This window comes from Neopelma chrysocephalum, unplaced genomic scaffold (assembly GCF_003984885.1).
Source record: "Neopelma chrysocephalum unplaced genomic scaffold, ASM398488v2 Primary Assembly neopelma1_105, whole genome shotgun sequence".
Lineage (NCBI taxonomy): Eukaryota > Metazoa > Chordata > Aves > Passeriformes > Pipridae > Neopelma > Neopelma chrysocephalum.
The window spans coordinates 1,372,780-1,391,187 of NW_020897769.1; the positions used below are offsets into that span (position 1 = coordinate 1,372,780).

Here is an 18,408-nt window from a genome sequence, read left to right on the forward strand (position 1 = left end):
ATTTTGGAGCATTTCTGGCTTAAAAAAAACAACTTCTGAGTTTGTTGGGTTTTTTAAATGAAAAGACGAGAGTTCCTAAGGAAGGTGTTGCTGCTCGTATAGGTGGGGGGGATTTTCCTGTTGGATTTTGGAGCTTTTCTGGCTTTAAAAAAACCCAAACTTTTGAGTTTGTTGGTTTTTTTTTTTCCAAATGAAAAGTCAGGGGTTCCTAAGGAAGGTGTTGCTGCTCATACAGGTGGGGGGGATTTTCCTGTTGGATTTTGGAGCATTTCTGGCTTAAAAAAACCAACTTCTGAGTTTGTTGGTTTTTTTAAATGAAAAGACAAGAGTTCCTAAGGAAGGTGGTGCTGCTCATACAGGTGGTGGGGAGCATGAGGAGGAAGACAGGGATTACAGCACTGACATTTTTTTGAGACCACCACCCAGGGATGGTGGCTGTCCCATGCTTGGAAGTGTTCAAAGACAGGCCTTGGAGCAACCTGGCCTAGTGGAAGGTGTCCCTGAAGTCCTAGCTGACCTTCAAAGACCCCTCCCAACCCACACCACTCCTTGGTTCCATGATCTGAGAAGGTTGCCCGGCTGCTTCTGGCAACTTGAGGGCTCCCGTCTCACCAAAACAGAGATCAGAAGAGTGTCCCATCCACTGCCAACGTTTGCTGGCACCAAAATGGGTGAGGAATTAAAATTTTTCCTTTTCCCCCGGGGAACCCTCCGTCTTCCTCTCCCAAACGCCCATTACAGGTGACATGAGGTGTGGGGGGTGACCTTGGCTGGCCACCAGGTGCCCACCAAGCTGCTCCACTGCTCAGCAGCAGGGGGAGGCAGAAAATAAGCTAGAAAAAAAACCCCTTTGTGGGTCAAGATAAATGGAGTTTGATGTTGGAGAATATTTTCTCTAGGCTGAGCCCCCACGCAGCTCCCTCAGAAGTTCTCCCTGTGCTCCATTCCCTTCCCTGGACACGCTCCAGCCCCTCAGTGTCTCTCTGCCTCGAAGTTCACCCGAGAGCAGCTCTGTACACAACACATTGTGTTTTCCTCGGGGTGATGTAATGCCTCTGCCCTCCTCCCCCCCCCTCCCTCCCTCCCTCCCTCTCTCACACACCTATTTTCCCCAACTGAAACCCATTAAATCACGCAACTCCTCGGCCAGCTGGGAACTGGGCTGGAAAAGCCCGCGGCCGCTTCCAACCGCCTGCGTGCCCGGGGTTGTGGAGCTTGAACCCTGGCTGCAGCCCTCTCCACGCAAGGGTGTGGCGCTCTCAAATATTAGTCCTCGCTCTTAACAGCCTGAACAAGCAGGCAGAGTTCAGGGAATGTGCTGACTTTCCCGACCTCAAATATTTACCGTCGCACCGGCCAATTGCCGCGCGCGGCGTCGCGGCCCAGCGCACGTAGGCCCGCGCCCGGCGTGCACAGGCATGTGGGCCCCGCTCTCACACGCTCCCCATGGAGCAGCTCTGCCTTCCCTGCAGCCCCTGGGCCCCGCACAGCTGGGGGATCGTGTCAGGGAGCGGGTCGGAAGGCACCTCAAAGCTCGTCTCGTGTCCCACGGGCCAGGGGCACCTTTCGCTGGACGAGGCTCCTTCCAAACCAGCCTGGAGCACTTCCAGGGCTGGGGAAGGGGCAGGAGCACCTTTCAATAGACAGGGCTCCTTCCAAACCGGCCTGGAGCACTTCCAGGGCTGGGGAAGGGGCAGGAGCACCTTCCAATAGACAGGGCTCCTTCCAAACCACCTTGGAGCACTTCCAGGGCTGGGGAAGGGGCAGGACCACCTTCCGATAGACAGGGCTCCTTCCAAACCGCCTTGGAGCACTTCCAGGGCTGGGGAAGGGGCAGGGGTACTTTCCACTAGACCACGTTGCTGCAGGTTCCTTCCAAGCTGGTCTTGAGCACTTCTAGGGCTGGGGAAGGGGCATGGGCACCTTCCACTAGACCAGGCTGGCCTTGAGCACTTCCAGGGCTGGGGAAGGGGCATGGGCACCTTCCACTAGACCAGGCTGGCCTTGAGCACTTCCAGGGCTGGGGAAGGGGCAGGAGCACCTTCCACTAGACCACATTGCTCCAGGCTCCTTCCAAGCTGGCCTTGAGCACTTCTAGGGCTGAGGAAGGGGCATGGGCACCTTCCAAGATGGTCTTGAACACTTCCAGGGATGGGGAAGGGGTAGAAGCACCTTCCACTAGACCACAGTGCTCCAGGCTCCTTCCAAGCTGGCCTTGAGCACTTTCAGGGCTGGGAAAGGGGCAGGAACACCTTCCACTAGACCAGGCTCATTCCAAACCGGTCTTGAGCACTTCCAGGGCTGGGGAAGGGGAATGGGCACCTTCTAAGCCAGTCTTGAACACTTCCAGGGGTGAAGAAGGGGCAGGGGCACCTTCCACTAGGTCAGGCTCATTCCAAGCTGGCCTTGAACACTTCCAGGGGTAATAAAGGTGCAGGGGCACCTTCCACTAGACCACATTGCTCCAGGCTCATTCCAAGCTGGCCTTGAGGACTTCCAGGGGTGGGGAAGCCACATTTGGGCAGGAAAGTGAAAACACTGGGCCACAGCAAGATCTCCAGGGCCTTGCCCGCAGCTGTGAAACCTGGAGGAGACAGGTCGCCAGGACCACATCCTGCTCCTCAAAAAACCCCTGGAGGCTGCACCACGGGGAGGAGGGAGGTGTATTTTTTATGGCTCAGGGAAATACGGGTTCTGCAGAGGGTTTACCAGCAGTTACCCGGGTGTTTTATGGGATCTGGGGGTGCCTCAGCGTGCCAAGACGAAGGCGAGATTCGCCCCCTGTGCAGCCCAGACATTGTCCCCACCAGGTCACCTGGCTGGGTCAGCCACACCGAGGCCCTCCGGTTGTAAACAATACCAGGTTGATCTCCAGGATGGAAACCATTGTCCCAGGAGCTGGCTCCATCTCCCAGGACAGCACGGCAGGGCAGGCTCAAACAAAGGGCCCGAACGGGCATTCCCGGCCCCGGAGGGAGGCGGGGGAGCAGCCACGGGTTAGATATTTAATCTCACAATGGCTCCCAGGAAATGAATGGTGTCTCCAGGAGAGGGACAGAGCCCAGCCCACAGCAAAACCACAAGGAAAGATCTCAGAGATCAGGTACTTCTCAGCCCGGGCAGGGAATGGGGAGAAAGGACATGATTAACCCTTCAGGTGATGGAGCTGAGGTGGCACCAGGCAGGAGTTGGGATGGGTTCTGTCATTGCAGCTCCAGTGAGGTGAAAGCCTCAAAAGCAAAACACGAGGCTTAAAATATTGGATGCAGAACCCCTGAGCCTGTTTGTGTCTGGCCCTGGATTGAATTCCCTTCTTTTTACTCGCCCCACACCACCAAAAGTTCTCTTAACTACTCGGGTCACACCCTCCCTCACCTTTATGCCCTTCCCTCTTCGAGTAAGTGAAGTGGAAGGAGGCAAACACATGTGGCTTTCCAGCCCAGTTACTGGGAAACCTGAAAAAACCACCACATTTGATTGGATTTTAAAAGCCACCCAGGTTTTCCTGGACACCTCTTTATACTGCCTGACTCAGGTGGGTCATGGAGCTCTGAAGAGAAGAGGGAAAGAGAGTTTTCATTTTAAAGCAGAGCCCTGTGACAAAGGCCTGTCACCACCCAGCTTTGGGAGCAGGGACAACATCCTTCCTGTTCCTTTCTGTGCTGGTCTCCAGCCCACTCCTACCCAGTTCCTGCCAAAAAAATATTGTACCTCACACACACAAAGAAAAATTCTTTGCTGGAGTGTTCAAGGGGCTGATAAGGGGAGAAGGGAAGGGAGCCAAGAGCAGGAAGCGATTCCCAGCCACGGGATGGGGTTTGGTCGTTGTTCATAAAAAAGAAAAGTGAACTCTGGGCCAGCTTAATTGCTTTCAGTAAAGATCAGCCCTTCTATAAAAGAGATTTATGAGGGCACTGATGGTTCCTGGACTACCAGGGGATCTGATAACGTTCCAGGTATAATAAATGTCTTAAGGAGGGGACCTGGGCTTGAATGCACAAGTGGCACTGAGGGGAGCTGGCTGTGGTGGGAGCTGCTCTGGGCTGGGCACTCTGTTTGCACCAGCGAGGGCACCCCTGCCCTGGGAAGGAGGGCACAGCCCTTCTGTGCACGGATTTGGAGCCCTTCTGGAGGTGGGTTGGGAGTGATGCACCACTGGCAGCTGCTGAGGGGACACGAGTGGTCGGTGTAAACAGGGAGACACGAGGGGTCCCCTCCTTTCCTTGGGAGTCACAGGGGTGCTGACAAAAAAGAGACAGCCCTTGTCTCCTCAGAAGTCCTGTGCAGGCAACACAGGCCTTCACACAATCCTTCTGTGGGAGAAACAGGATCAGATCTGGGAAGGATCTGGGAGATCTCAAAGGAAGAGCTCAGAGTGACAGAGGAGCCCAGAATCCCAGACTGGGTTGGGTTGGAAGGGACCTTAAAGCTCATCCAGTTCCACCCCCTGCCATGGGCAGGGACACCTTCCACTGTCCCAGGTTGCTCCAAGCCCTGTCCAACCTGGCCTTGGACACTTCCAGGGATCCAGGGGCAGCCACAGCTTCTCTGGGCAACCTGTGCCAGGGCCTCCCCACCCTCTTCCCAACATCCCATCTAACCCTGCCCTCTTTTTGGGGGGTTTAGGGGCATCTTTTCCAAACCATTGACTCGAGAGCCTCCCAGAGTTCTCCTAAATTCCAGACCATCCCAGCAGAAGGCAAGCAAACACCCACAGCAGTGTGTGTCCTATAAAATCCACTATAAACCAGCACAACCCCTGGAGTTTTCTCAGCATTAACAGCAGCAGACCTGCCTGTGCTCCTTATCCCAACCAGATGAATCAGCTCAGTGACATTCTCAGGACCATTAACAGGACAGGGAAGGAGCACAGGCAGCATTTCCTGGTGCTGTGCTGCTCTTACCTGTGTGAGTCCTCTGATGTGCCTTCAGGTGGGAGCTCTTGGTATAAACTTTGGAGCAACCTGCAAGAACAGGGGAAAAAAACAGAATTTCCTCATGAGAAAGGGGCCCTTGCTCAAACAGACTCTGATATTTGAGGTGAGGGACAGAGCTGGGTAATGCAAATAAGCCTAGCCTGTACTACTTGGGTTCAGCAGGAACTAAAAGAGCATTTGTTCTCCCAGACAGGCAGGCCTTTACATCATCTTTGGACACAATCCTGACACCCCTGGCCGTTGTGCTGGGAATTAGGGGGGGAAGAATCAGGCACAAACATTCAAACCTCCCCTTCCTCCACCAGATCTTCCAGGCAGGATAAAAACACTCAATTCACCCCCATTAGCTGCTGGCTTTGTGCTGCCCTTTGTCTCTCTGGATTCCAGACATAACTGATATCACTTTGCAAGGCTGGAGGGAAGGTGTATTTGGTAACAGTCCCGGCCCCAGCAGACGTGGTAAAAATGTCCCAGGCAGCAGGAAACACCAGGTACAGTGTGGAGCCACTACTTGCCTTCCAGGATCCAGAATAAAGCCAGTGGGAAGTGTTTGCAGAAGCTCAGCAAGAACAGGTTTGTCAAAACGAGTCCTCAGTTCCTCTTTTCAGTCAGAGGGAGCTCAGGAGAGCCCCTCCTGCTGCCTTCCTGGCCCTGCTGCTTTGTGTTTTGACAAGCAGACTAAAATATGAATTTGAATTTTTATGACCTGCATAATGGCCCCATTTTCCATTCCAGCGTTTCCACCCAGCCTAAAGAAGCCTCTTGCCCCAGATCAGCCCTTGGTCCCATCCTGCTCAGGCGGTGGGAGACTTTATCCCTCCTGGCTGGGGGGGGACAAGGGTTGGTGACCCACTTCAGTTCTGCTGCTGGTGCTCTGAAGCCTCACACTTGGAAGAGAAATCATGGAATCACAGACCGGTTTGGGTTGGAAGGGACATTAAAGCTCATCCTGTTCCACTCCTCTGCCATGGGCAGGGACACCTTCCACTAGACCAGGCTGCTCCAAGCCCCATCCAACCTGGCCTTGGACACTTCCAGGGATCCAGGGGCAGCCACAGCTTCTCTACCCAACCTGTGCCAGGGCCTCCCCACCCTCCCAGCCCAGAATTCCTCCCCAGCATCCCATCTAACTCTGGCAGTTTGAAGCCATTCCCCCTGTCGTGTCCCTCCAGGTCTTTGTCCAAATCCCTCTCCAAGTCTCTTGGAGCCCCTTTAGGACCTAGAAGGTGCTGGATGGGACTTTGCAAACACATCTCCCCCATTCCTGCAGTTCCAGGTGTGAATTCTCCCTGTGTCCCTTCCCTGCCTCACACAGCCCATGGCAGCGAGAGCTGCTGCCCCTGCCAGAAGTCCTGACTGGTCTCACCTCCAGCTGAACCTCAGAGTGAAGGCTCAGCCAGAGCCCAGCTCTGTCTCTGCACGTCCACACCCCCCAGACACCCAGTGTTTGTTCAGCACAGGTTGCTGAGGGGTTTTTTTTGCACCACAGACCAAAATCCTGCTGAAAACAGGCGAGTTTTGCCTTGGTACTTCATCCTACAGGATGAGACTCTTCCTCAGAGCAGCAAGACAAGAACAAGGAGTCTGTCCCAGAGCAGGGCTCCACTTACACCCTTCAGATGGAAGGTAAAAAGCAGCACATGCTGTCAACCCCAAGAACATGGGGGCAGCTGCTGGCTCAGAAAATCCCTGATCTGCAGGTTGCCAGAGGGTGGGAAGGGGTAAGATCCTGGAGACAGGACCTGGACTAGGCAAAGCCTCTGGGCTGCCCTGCTCCAGGCGCTCCCACGCCACGGAAAGAGCACATAAATCTCCCAGGAGGCAGGTAGGAAATGACTCTCCTCAGTTCAAACACCCCCTTGGGAAAACTGTTTGCTAATCCACGACTGGTCAGCAGCTGGAGATCAGCCCAGGAAGTGGGAGGTGTGTGTTCCTGCCCTGGGAGTGGGGATTTTCAAACCCTCACGCCGCTCTCACTGGGATCTCTCACTTGGGATTTGCTTCCCTCCTGTGTGTCATGGAATCCCAGAATTGTTTGTGTCAGGAGGGACCTTCCACCCCCTGCTATGGGCAGGGACACCTGGTTGCTCCAGCCTGGCCTTGAACACTTCCAGGGATGGGGAATGAAGGAAGGAATGAGTGAATGTGAGTTTGCAGCCGCAGGTCCAGGGAACTCGGCAAGGTCTACACCTGCCAAGGCACCAGAGATGTTCATCATTAGATGGACACCTCATGGAGTGGGAAGGCACAGGGAACAGCTTCAGCTCTGGGCTGGACAAGTTTCATACAATGAGGGTGGAGAGGCCCTGGCACAGGGTGCCCAGAGAAGCTGTGGCTGCCCCATCCCTGGAAGTGTCCAAGGCCAGGTTGGAGCAACCTGGGATAATGAAAGTGTCCCTGCCCATGGCAGGGGTGGAACTGAGTGATCTTTAAGGTCCTTCCAATCCAAACCATTCCATGGTTCCACTGAAATGCCCTTCCACACCACCCTGAAGCCGGGCATGAAGCCATGGAAAGACATGACATGAAGACCCTCAACTTCATTGCCTCTTTGGAAGAATTGGGGCTAGAGAGAGAGACCATCAAGGCTGCTTGTGGAAATTACTTCCTGGTTTTCCACCCTCTATGAGGGAGCAGGAAAGGAAGAGTCAGTGAAAAAGGCAGTGTGCTTTCACCTGCAGAGGTGATTTCACATGGGGTTATTCAAGACCAGAGCAAAACAGGCAACTGAGGAGCAGCTTTCCAGGAGTATCCCTGTGCTTTGCAGGAGCTCTCTGCCCCTCAGAGCCAGGCTTGCTTTTGCCAGAGCATGAAGGGGAGAGGGAAAGGGAGACAACAGGCACCAGATAGTGCAGGTGGGATCAACCTCTTCTACTCCCTCCCACTTCCCCAGGGCTCTCCACTGGGCTCCACTGCTCCCTCCGTCACGCAGATAAGGGGATTTGAGACTAAAAAAGAGGCCCAAGGCAGCCCCCAGCCATCCTCAGGGTGCCAAGAGACCCCCCCCAGAAGCCAAGCCGTGCACACACCTGGGTAGTCACAGTGGTGGATCCTCCTCTTCTCCAGCTCAGGGTTGTTGCGTCGGTTGTACTTGGGGGGCTGCATGACAATGTGCCCCTGGGAGAGGGTCCCAACGCCATTGGGGACCGGGGGCACCTGGGACGACTGGACCAGCTTCAGTCCAAAAGTGGCCTCGTAGGACGGCGGGGGGGAGATGGTGTTGATGAGCTCGGGCTGGTTCTCTGGGCTGCCCGGCTGCGAGTTGGGGGGCGAGGGGGGCAGGGTCACCCCCGGGGCAGGGTAGAACTGCCCGGAGATGTTGAAGCTGCCCTGTCCCTGGGACACGTGTGGGTACTGCTTCAGCGGCCCCGCCGGCGGGACGGGCCGGTGGCCCACGCTGGCCATGGTGCTGCCCGTGGCCATGGTGACCCCGCCGAGGCAGCTGACGGCCGTGGTGGTGCCGCCGGAGGACGTCAGGGTGGGGACGTCGCCGCCGCCGCCGCCGCCGCCCAGGGGCAGCTGGTAGAGCTGGGACGGCTGGGGGGCAGCAGACAAGGGGACCTCCGAGGGCATCTCCTGCTTGATGAAGATGTTGTTGACCGCCACCGACTGGGGCATGCTGAACACGCTGGTGAAGTCGGGCAGGGTCTGCGTGGGGCCGGGCGCGGACGAGCAGGGCTGGGCGAAGCCGGTGCCGGGCTCGGTTTTGATCTGTGGGAAGGGGGCCATGGGTTTGGGGGGCCGGTACAGCCCCGTGCGCAGGTGGGTCGTGTCCGGCAGGATCACGTTGATGTTGACGCTGTAGGGGGTGGAGTTGGGCTTCTCCGTGGAGAAGAACTCGTCCACTACCGAGGCGCTCTCCCGACGGTACTTCTTGTCCGGGAGCATCGGGATGGGGGGCACCTCGCTGGAAAGGTACTTGTCCATCTCAGAGCGTGCCTGGGGCAAAAAAACACGGACAGGAGAACTTGGGAAGAGGAACTTGGGAAGAGGTCCCCTCTGGTTGTGGGGGCAATGTCTAACAGGGATTTGAGCCAGCAGGAAATAGGGAGAGTGGGAGGAATGGTGCAGGAGGCACAGGCTGAGTTGATTTAGCTCAGTCTCTGACTCAGCCAGACGCCCCAGCAGTGAATCACTGTCCTCTGCCCCACTTCCCTCCTCCATATCTCCACTGGTAACACAGAGGATGCAGTTAGGGGAGGAATACAGCCTGATAAAAGGGAGACAAGCTTTGGGCACAAAGCCTTGGGCACACAAAGGAGACACTAGGAATGGGAGGAAAGCAGAAGCTCTGCTCCAGCCATGCTCTCACAGCTTGGGCACATTGGATTTGCAGTGCACCTTGGACATGCTGGCTCTGGTCTCCTTCAAACTCAGCAGCCTGAGATGGGTTTTATTCTGGGACAGCGTCTTTAGTTACCTGAGAAATTCTAGGACAGTATCTTTAATTAATTGAGAATAATTTGGGCCTAGAAATCTAAGTGTTGTTGTTCAGTGCACTCTGAGCCTAAGATGGAAACCTCCAGGCACACTCTTACTGCCTCACCTTGGCAGAGTGACTCAGCCCTCACTTAACCTTTGGCTTAGTCCTGGTTTTACAGAGCTGTTTTTACAAGCCTGTGTCCTCCAAGCTAACAGGACTTCTGGCTCAGACAAGCAGGTTCCTTCCCCTCCTGGTTCCTGTCTGCTGTGGCATCCCACTGGATCCAGGCCCAATAACTCAGCAACCTGATGGAGCAATCCTCTAGGAAATTCATCCCCTGGCGTTGGATGACTCAAGTTCTGCTCTTTGTGGTTACAGATACCAGCTCTAATGCTCTTCTGCAAAGCTCCAGCCTTTAATTATGTGGTTATCCATGTGTCAAGCTCCTTGCAAAGCCCTCAGAGACTCATTCATATGTAGAGGAGCTGGCAGAGCCGCCAGGTTTCCCTGGCAGAGCCCTCAGTGCACTCCAGGAGCACGAGCTGATCTCAGCCCACGCCCTGCCCAGGGTTGTACAGCCCTGAACTATGTCACCAGAGTGCCAGGGGCCAAAGTCAGCCCTGCTGCAACTCCACTGCTCATAACAAAGCTGGAGGGGGGCCAAGAGACTTCCTTGTCCTTTCCAGCAAAACGTATCACCCGGGATCCAGCTCGTTCCAAGGGCCTTTGCCCCTCTCCAGGAGCACAACTGGCAGCGCTTGGCCGAGCTGGCACCTCCCCGGGCACAGGGACGGGCACAAACACAGCCTCCTGTCCACAAATACAGCCTCCTCTCCACAAATACAGCCTCCTCTCCAAAAATACAGCCTCTTCTCCACATATACAGCCTCCTGTCCACAAATACAGCCTCTTCTCCAGGGACAGGAGCTCAGGGAAGCCAGGTTGGGAAGGGCTACGCTGCCCCAGAGCAGAGTACACCAGACTGGGACTGGGGTGTGTGCCCACTGCACTGGGAATCCTATGGAATCATGGAATCCTTATGGTGGGAAAAGACCTCTAAGATCATCAAGTCCAACCATGACATGTCCATCCTCATCAGGGCCTGAAAAGTCCCTTGTTAAAGGAAGCTCAAACAACCCCCTCACGTGCTCCAGAGAGGGAACTCTCACTCAGGAGGAACCTAAAGCCACTCATAGAGTCATGGAATATCCTGAGATGCAAGGGATCCATGAGCATCATCCAGTCCAACTCCTGGCCCTGCACAGGCACCCCAACAATCCCACCCCGTCCCTCAGAGAGTTGTCCAAACCCTCCTGGAGCTCTGGCAGCCTTGGGGCTGTGCCCACTGCCCTGGGGAGCCTGGTCAGTGCCAACCACCCTCTGGGGGAAGAACCTTTCCCTGAGATCCAACCTGACCCTGCCCTGACACAGCTCCAGCCATTCCTGGGTCCTGTCACCAGAGATCAGCCCCTGCCCTCCCTTTTTACCCAAAGGCATCAGTGGGAGGCAGGGAAGGGACTCCGAGACCCTTCACCTCCATCCTCCCAGAGGGCTCCAAAGCCCTGATTTCCTCCCAGTGTCCAGCCTGGGTTCCTGCCCTAGGGAGAACCACTCCAAAGCTTTGGAGCTGAGCCCTGGGTGCTCCTGGCACCCAGACTGGCACGGGTTCCCTTGGGTGTCAGCTCCAGGCAGTGGCAGTGGCTCCGGATGCCGCACATACCTGAGCAGTGAAGGGCCCGCTGGCCACTCCAGCAGGGAAGGTGCTGGATGCCTTTTACTTCCACACTCCTCTTATCTCTGGCATTTCACTTTCTCACCTCCAGTTCCCAAGGGAAGGTCTCCTCCCCACTCCTCCAGTGGGGCAGGTGACCAGGCAGGAGGATAAAGGTGGAAAGGTGTGGATCTTAGAGGTCCTTCCCAAACTAACTGGTTCCGTGGAGGGCCCTAATTTCAGATGCCAGAGGTGCATCCTCAGCTGGAGACCCCCTGCCCTGTGCCTGCCCCCCCTTCAGTGTCACCCAACATCCCTTTCTCCCACAACCCCCCTTGCAGAGCACAGTCTTCTCCCTATTTTTCCACTAAAACCCAATTCTTTCCTTCAGGCTCCCGAGGAGGGTGTTGAGGGGCAGCAGTGGAGTGTCACCACATGGGAGGACACCAGTGGGGACTGCCCGTGGCTGCAGCCCCCCTGCTGTGTGTGTGTGTGTGTGTGCAGGACCTGGACAACAATGGAATTGTCCCATGGAATGCTCCACTATGTCCCCAGGAGCCCCAGAGTTGCAGCATCCTTCCAACAGAGAGAAACGGGCACTTCTTGTTTGTGGCCCAGAAACACGTGGTAACCACAGACCCCCTGGCACTGCTCAGCAAGGGGGTGGCGCTTCAGACCCCAAAGCACTTCCCAAGCAGAGCTCCATCCAAAATCAGGGCAGCTGAGGGAGCTGGGGGGGGCTCAGCCTGGAGAAAAGGAGGCTCAGGGGGGACCTTCTGGCTCTGCAACTCCCTGACAGGAGGAGGGAGCTGGGGGGGGGGTCGGGCTCTGCTCCCAGGGAAAAAGGGACAGGAGGAGAGGGAACGGCCTCAAGTTGCACCAGGGTGGGCTTAGATTGGATATTGGGGAAAAATTCCTTCATGGAAAGGGCTGTGAAGCCCTGGCACAGCTGCCCAGGGCAGGAGTGGAGTCCCCATCCATCCCTGGAGGGATTTAACAGCCCTGTGGATGTGGCACCTGGGGACGCGGGTCTGTGGTCGCCTTGGCACTGCTGGACCCGATGGTCTTGGAGAGCTTCTCCAAATCAAACAATTCCATGATTCTGTGAAGTCCTCGGCCCAGGGTGGGCACAGCAGGGGTGACCCAGTGCAGACATGCCTGTGTGGGATCCCACTCCAGCCCCCTGAACTCAGGTGCCTCAGGCTGTCACTCAGGGCTCCTGTCACAGCCCCTGGGATCCAGTTCAGGGATTAACTGGAGCCATGAAGGAGGCACAGGTGCCTGGGGACTGGCAGAGATGGAGGGACGTGCCCTGCCTGGTGGTGGGGCCAGGAGGAGGGAGCGGAGGTGCCACCTTGTCCTCACAGTGGATCTGGGTGGGTGGGGGGATGTCCCAGCTCCAGGGGACTTCAGTGGTCCCTCACCAGGGGGAGCAGGAGGATGCAGGGGCAGGAATGAGGGAAGTGACTCACCTCCAGAATGAGTGGTGGCATCCGCTGGTCCATCCTCATGGGGTGCAGCTGTGGGACACAGCACGGGGTTAGTGGGGTGTTCACCCCTGCAGGCCCCCCCAGACACCCTTGGTCATGGAGGGCATTGCCCCCCAGAGCCCCACAGAGCCCCACAGAGCCCCCCAGAGCCTGCCCACCCTGTGCCTGCCATCTCCTCCCACTCCACACCCCATGCAAGCAGCTGATGGTTGCCCACCACAGGTTGATGGTTGCCCACCATAGGATGGGACTTGCCCAAGGAGGAGCAGTGAAGCCTCTTTGGCTTCTCACAGGGAAAGCAAAGCCAGCTGAGAAGCACAGAGCTCTGCAGAGGAGACTTTGAGGCACACAGAGCAAAGACCTTCGGAGACATCCAGCCCAGTGAAACCAGTCTGTCCTCCCAGTTCCCTGCTGGGCAGGCAGGAACGTTCCTGCTGTGTGCTGGGAATGGGCTGGAAGCCCCTGGAGCAGACAGCAAGGGCTGAGCCCCAACCCTCACTCCCCAAGCCATGCAGGGGGGTTTTTTGGTGCAGAGCTGGGGCTGTGATAAGCCCCAACACCCCCCAGGGTGGGCACCCACCACGAGGTGCTGGGATAGCAGCAGTGGGGCAGCTCCATGAACTCAACCCAGCCCCTGCAAGGTGATGTTCTCACATGACACCACTGCCAGGCTCCCACACACAGAGGACTTGAGGGAATCCCACCTCCCCAGGGACCTTCTCTGCCATTTGCCCTCAGCTGGCCCATTCCTGTGCTTCTTTCCAAGGTGGAAAGACTTTGCCAGGATTTACATCTGCTTTAGCATTCCCTGTATGCCAACAGTAAACATTGTGCATACACAGCCTCTCCTCTCCTGCCTCAGTTCCCCCCAGATTTTCACAGAGGGCCGAGGACTCTTCCCAAATCTCTCCCCCAGACCCAGATCCTTTCCCCAAGGTCAGTGCTCCAAACAGGCCACAGTCCTTCGGCACCAAGTAGAGGGGAAGAGTTTTATCCAAATCCCAAACCAGTATTTATCAGCCTTCTGTGGGTTCTGCCTGTGTCTCATTCTCCCTCCACATCCTTCTCCTGCTCACTTCCAGTGTGTCCATCTACTCCACAACCCCTTGGTTCCATCCACTCTCCCATTCCTCCAGTCCAACAGGTGGTAAAGCTCCTCTCCCCTCCCGGTTTGGGGCCACTCACACATCGTCAGGCTGGTCGTGAGACCAGCAAGGGCTCAAAACCAGCACAGCCCTCCCTCTGTCCCACAGAAAACCAGCAAAACCAACTCAGTGGACTCATTTTTGAGGTGTTCACGTTCTGGGAGCTGCATCCAAATGGAGGATGTTCCTTGCAAAGCCACAACAGACCCCAGAGCCCCACGGCATTGAGAGAAGAGATGCCAGGCTGGGAATGCTGAGAACTGCCACCCCTGGAGAGCTGCTGGGCTCCATGTGCCCATGGAAGCACGAGGAGATGCTTAAACATGAACTCTCCTGGGGTTTGGGCTTGAAAGCTGTGTCACATCACCCCCATCAGCTGGAAGAACCAGCTTCAGAAGCACCTGCATCCTTCAGCCAAGCTCCTTCACAGGGAATCCTGAGCCTGCAGCAGTTGGATCCTCCTGCTGGGATCAACCTCACCAGGAGACCACCAAACCCTCTGCTCTGGCAGCTGTCTGCAGTCCAGCCTGGCCTTGGAGAGTGCAGGCACAGAGGAAGGACTGAGGGCAAAAGGGGAGGAAGCCCATGGACACAGAGGCTCTGCATCCTCACCCAGATCCATGGACACAGGGGCTATGCATCCTCAGCATTCCCTTGGACACTGGGGCACTGCAGCCCCCTTTTCCATCCCAAGCAGGTCCTGGCTGCATCCCTGCCTGGGGCAGCTCCAGCCTCTTTGGGGGGCTCACACGAAACAGGAATGACCTGGACTGATCAGCCCATCCCTTCCTCCCTATCCTCCAGCCACGGGCAGGGAATGAACGTTTCCTTACTTTTTTGAGAAGGACTGAACTCACCACACCCCCAGGGCACTCAGTTCATCAGCAGGGCACAAGATGTCCACCATGACTCGATGGGGAAAGGCCCCAGAGCCTTCCAGATGAAGAACCACCAGGTCTTTAGTGGGATCACCTTCCTATAGTAGGGACACCTTCCACTATCCCAGGTTGCTCCAACCTGGCCTTGGACACTTCCAGGGATGGGGCAGCCACAGCTTCTCTACCCAATCTGTGCCAGGGCCTCCCCACCCTCCCAGCCAAGAATTCCTTCCCAGTATCCCATCTATCCCTGCCCTCTGCCATTTTAAGCCACCCTTGGTGTGGCCAGGAAGGCAAAGCCAACAGGAACAGTCTTTCACACAGTCAAAGCACTGAACTCTGGGGGTATTTTCCCCTCAAACATCACAGTCCCTGTTTTTGACCCCGAAGGAGCATCTCTTCAACTTGCCAGAGAAAAGAAAATCGAAATAAAACTGAGAAGGAAGCACAAACAAGCACTTTGTCCACCCCAGTAAGGCCACTGGACACCAGTTTGTGTGACTGGAGCAGCAGGACCGTGTCACGCTTAGCACTGGCACATCCCAACCTGGCCACCAAAATTCCCAGGAAGGCAGGATAACCTCGGGAGCAGCTCTGGGAGGGCTGTGTGTGTGGAGCCCCCCCGGCCCTGCAGGCCAGTCACTCACTGAAGATGCAATGACACCCCAGTTCCCCAGAGTGGATTCTCCAGTGGCTCACGGGTGTGGACACCAACATTCCCCCTCTGCCAGTTTCCATAAATCCTGCAGGAGCTTGGAGACCTGCAGGCCTTGGAGCCCTCTCTCCCTCCTTCAGGTGTTGTCAAAGCCAGGTGAGGTGTTATCAGGACACGGATCAATACAAGCAGAGTCCAAGACAAACATTTCTGGGGAGGACTGAGATAAAACCCTGCCTAAGCCAACGGTGGGGATTAACCAGGAGCATCGTTAGCACAGCGGGGGCTGCCGAGGGGGGACTGTCTGTCCCGTGATTAAACGCTTTCTAATCTGCAGTTGATAAATAACAAACCGTCAGAGAAACATCAGGCGTTGTCACCGCAGCAGAGAACAAGGCGAGAAATCAATGTTTGCTAAACAGGCAACGAGCTTGTAAAGCTGCCACGGGGAGGGGCTGGGGGGGAGAGGCCTCAGGGGGGACTCTCAGCTTCGAGCCCTTTGCTCATTCCTGCCTGGCCAAAGCCCCCATCCTGTTTTCCAAATAGGAGACCCCTTCCCAGCTGGGTCCCCAGCCACCCCCCAGCAGTGGTGCTGTGCTGGTCACTGGTGCAAAGAGGGGCCAGCAAAATGTCCCTGCAGGGCAGCCAACGGCACAACCCTGTGTCCAGCTCTGGGGAACAACAGCAGGAGGACGTGGAGCTGCTGGAGCAAATCCAGAGGAGGCCACGGAGATGCTCCCAGGGCTGGAGCCAGGCTGGGAGAGCTGGGGGGGGTCACCTGGAGAAGAGAAGGCTCCAGGGAGACCTGAGAGCCCCTTGCAGGGCCTAAAGGGGCTCCAGGAGAGCTGGAGAGGGACTTGGGACAAGGGATGGAAGGACAGGACAAGGGGCAATTGCTTTAAATTGGAGTAGGACAGGTTTAGGTTGCATATTGGGAAGGAATTCTTCCCTGTGGGGATGGTGAGGAGGCCCTGGCACAGGTTGGGCAGAGAAGCTGTGGCTGCCCCTGGATCCCTGGAAGTGTCCAAGGCCAGGTTGGAGCAACCTGGGCTAGTGGAAGGTGTCCCTGCCCGTTGCAGGGGGTGGCACTGGATGAGCTTTAAAGTCCCTTCCAACCCAAACCATTCCAGCATTCCAGGACATGGGGGTTCAAGGGATGGGGGAATGGCAGGATTCTCCATCCAGAGGCCAAGGGGGCCCCTCCTCGGTCAACATTTGTGTTGACTATGGTTGTGCCCGTTGTGCCAGCCCTGGGATTACCCAGCACAGCCTTTCTCATACGTGCACCTGCATGAAACTCCAGCCTCCAAGGGAATCAGCAAACAATGGGCAGGATAATCATCAATCAACCCCCCTGGCAAGTACCTGGCAGTGCCCCTTTACAGGCTCACATTATAAATAGACCGTATTTATATACAGATTTGGTTCAATATCAGCATTTATTGTCTCCTAGTTAAATATTGACCTGTGTAAATATTTGTTTCTCTGATCATTTGGGTTTGATACCGACCTCGATCGACGTTCTTTTTTCTGTTTGTTCCTCAAGTCTTCTGGAACTCTCTGTAAAACGGGATTAGCAAAGAAAGCCCCGGGACTCTTCCTTTCAAGCACCCACCGTTTGGCTGCTGGAAACAACAGAGCTGAGCCACACTCAGAGCTCCTGGGGGAGGGGGCTGGGCTGGGGAAGGCCCCAGATGGGCTCCTCTGCTCACTCTGTCTCACAAGGATTAGGTGCTGCCCTCAAAGAATCACAGAACTATTTGGGTTGGGAAAGACCTCTATGAGGTCACGGAGTCCAACCATTAGATCTTCCAGTCCAACTGTTTCTCTTTTCCCTGCAGCAGTTCCCTGCCAGGCCTTGGATATGTGGTGTGAGCCCCCCACGCTGCCCAGACCTGGGGGTCCCAAACCATCATCCCGGTGAGCTGCTTGTAAAGATGCTGTAAAATCCCACCAGGAGCAGGGGGAGATGAGGACAACCGAAATCCTTTGGGAGGGAGGGGGGCTGGGGAGCAGAATTCATCCCCTGCACACAGAGGGGGTCACAGCTGGCCCCCAGGGGTGTTGGGGGGTGTCTCTGTCACACACAGTGGGCAAAATTCACCTGTTTTGGCCCCTGGAAAGTGGGGATTGACATGGAAATCTCTGTGCAAGCTCTCCCTGGAGCCCATGGAGAAGCCTCCCACAGGTGATCCACCCCACCATCTTCCCACCTATGAGAGCAGCTGCTGGAGGAGGACAGAGATCCCCCTTTCTCCAGGCTTTTACCTCATGGATGGCCCAGGAGCGGAGCCACGCAGCTCCACAGGGTTATTCCAGTGCTCTTTCGTTTGTGTTTGAACTACCCAAGGTGATTATCACCTCTGAGGAACCAGGAATTTGCCTGAGGCCAAGAGTCACCATCCAGGCAGATGTGGGCAGCTGGGAGGCTGCCTGGCCTCTGGCAGCACCATTCCCAGCAGACTTGCTGACTCTGTTTGCTATTCCTTCCCTCCAACAGCTGATAAAGACTCCCTCAAAGGCAATCTCCCTGGGTTAGTTATCAGGGGAATCAGCCAGCGATCCCAAAGGCCAAGGAAACCAGGAAAAACACCCTCAGCCAACGCCAAGGTCAAGCGCCTGGAAGAGGAGCAGTTTGGAACGGCCAGGTTCGAAGAGAGCAAGGAGAAACCTTTCCAGAAATAAAGCCATAAATGGACTGAAAAATAACCAAACTGAGCCTGGAGCCACTTCTGGCCCAGCCACAGCTTCTCCAGACCTTATGGAGCAGCACCTTATGGAGCAGGTCTAGGTAAGGGGTCCAGGTTGGCATTACAGCAGCTCCACACTGGTTTCCCCTTTTGCAGAACTCCCAAGTGCCACCTCAGCACCAAACGGAGTCCAAAGGCAGGTGGGACACAGGGACAGTGTGTCCCCTCAGCCATCACTCCCTGGCATGAGGGCTGTGCTCAAAGTGTGGGAGGGGAGGCCAAGGGGAATCGAGGGAGCTGTACCTTCACACACAGCCCTCAGGAGATTCTGATCCTGTGATTTCTGAGCTGCTCCTGCTCAGCAAAGGCCAAACCCATCTAAGCCAGCTGGAGGTTTTCCATCAGGCCAAGGAGGCTCCCAGTGCTGGAGGCTGAGCTGGGTTGACTCTTGGTGTGAGCTGCTACAGCCATTTGGATGT

General features: G+C 56.1%; 1 protein-coding gene across 3 annotated transcripts in view; it reads right to left on the minus strand.

Annotated features, from left to right (window-relative positions):
* Nucleotides 1-12,584, minus strand: part of LOC113973723 (Krueppel-like factor 5) — a 16,182-nt gene extending 3,598 nt beyond the window's left edge. Inside the window, exons 1-3 of one of the 3 annotated variants that reach the window (XM_027696189.1) lie at nt 12,544-12,584; nt 7,967-8,876; nt 4,905-4,964 (exon numbers count right to left, since the gene is read on the minus strand). In XM_027696189.1, coding sequence (XP_027551990.1) covers nt 4,905-4,964; nt 7,967-8,876; nt 12,544-12,582 — 1,009 coding nt within the window. In that variant the 5' untranslated portion in view covers nt 12,583-12,584. Of the gene's footprint in view, nt 1-4,904; nt 4,965-7,966; nt 8,880-11,080; nt 11,176-11,409; nt 11,573-12,543 lie in introns of those variants that run through there. The other 2 variants (XM_027696190.1, XM_027696191.1) reach the window with 2 other exon arrangements.
* Between the last annotated feature and the right edge of the window lie 5,824 nt (nt 12,585-18,408).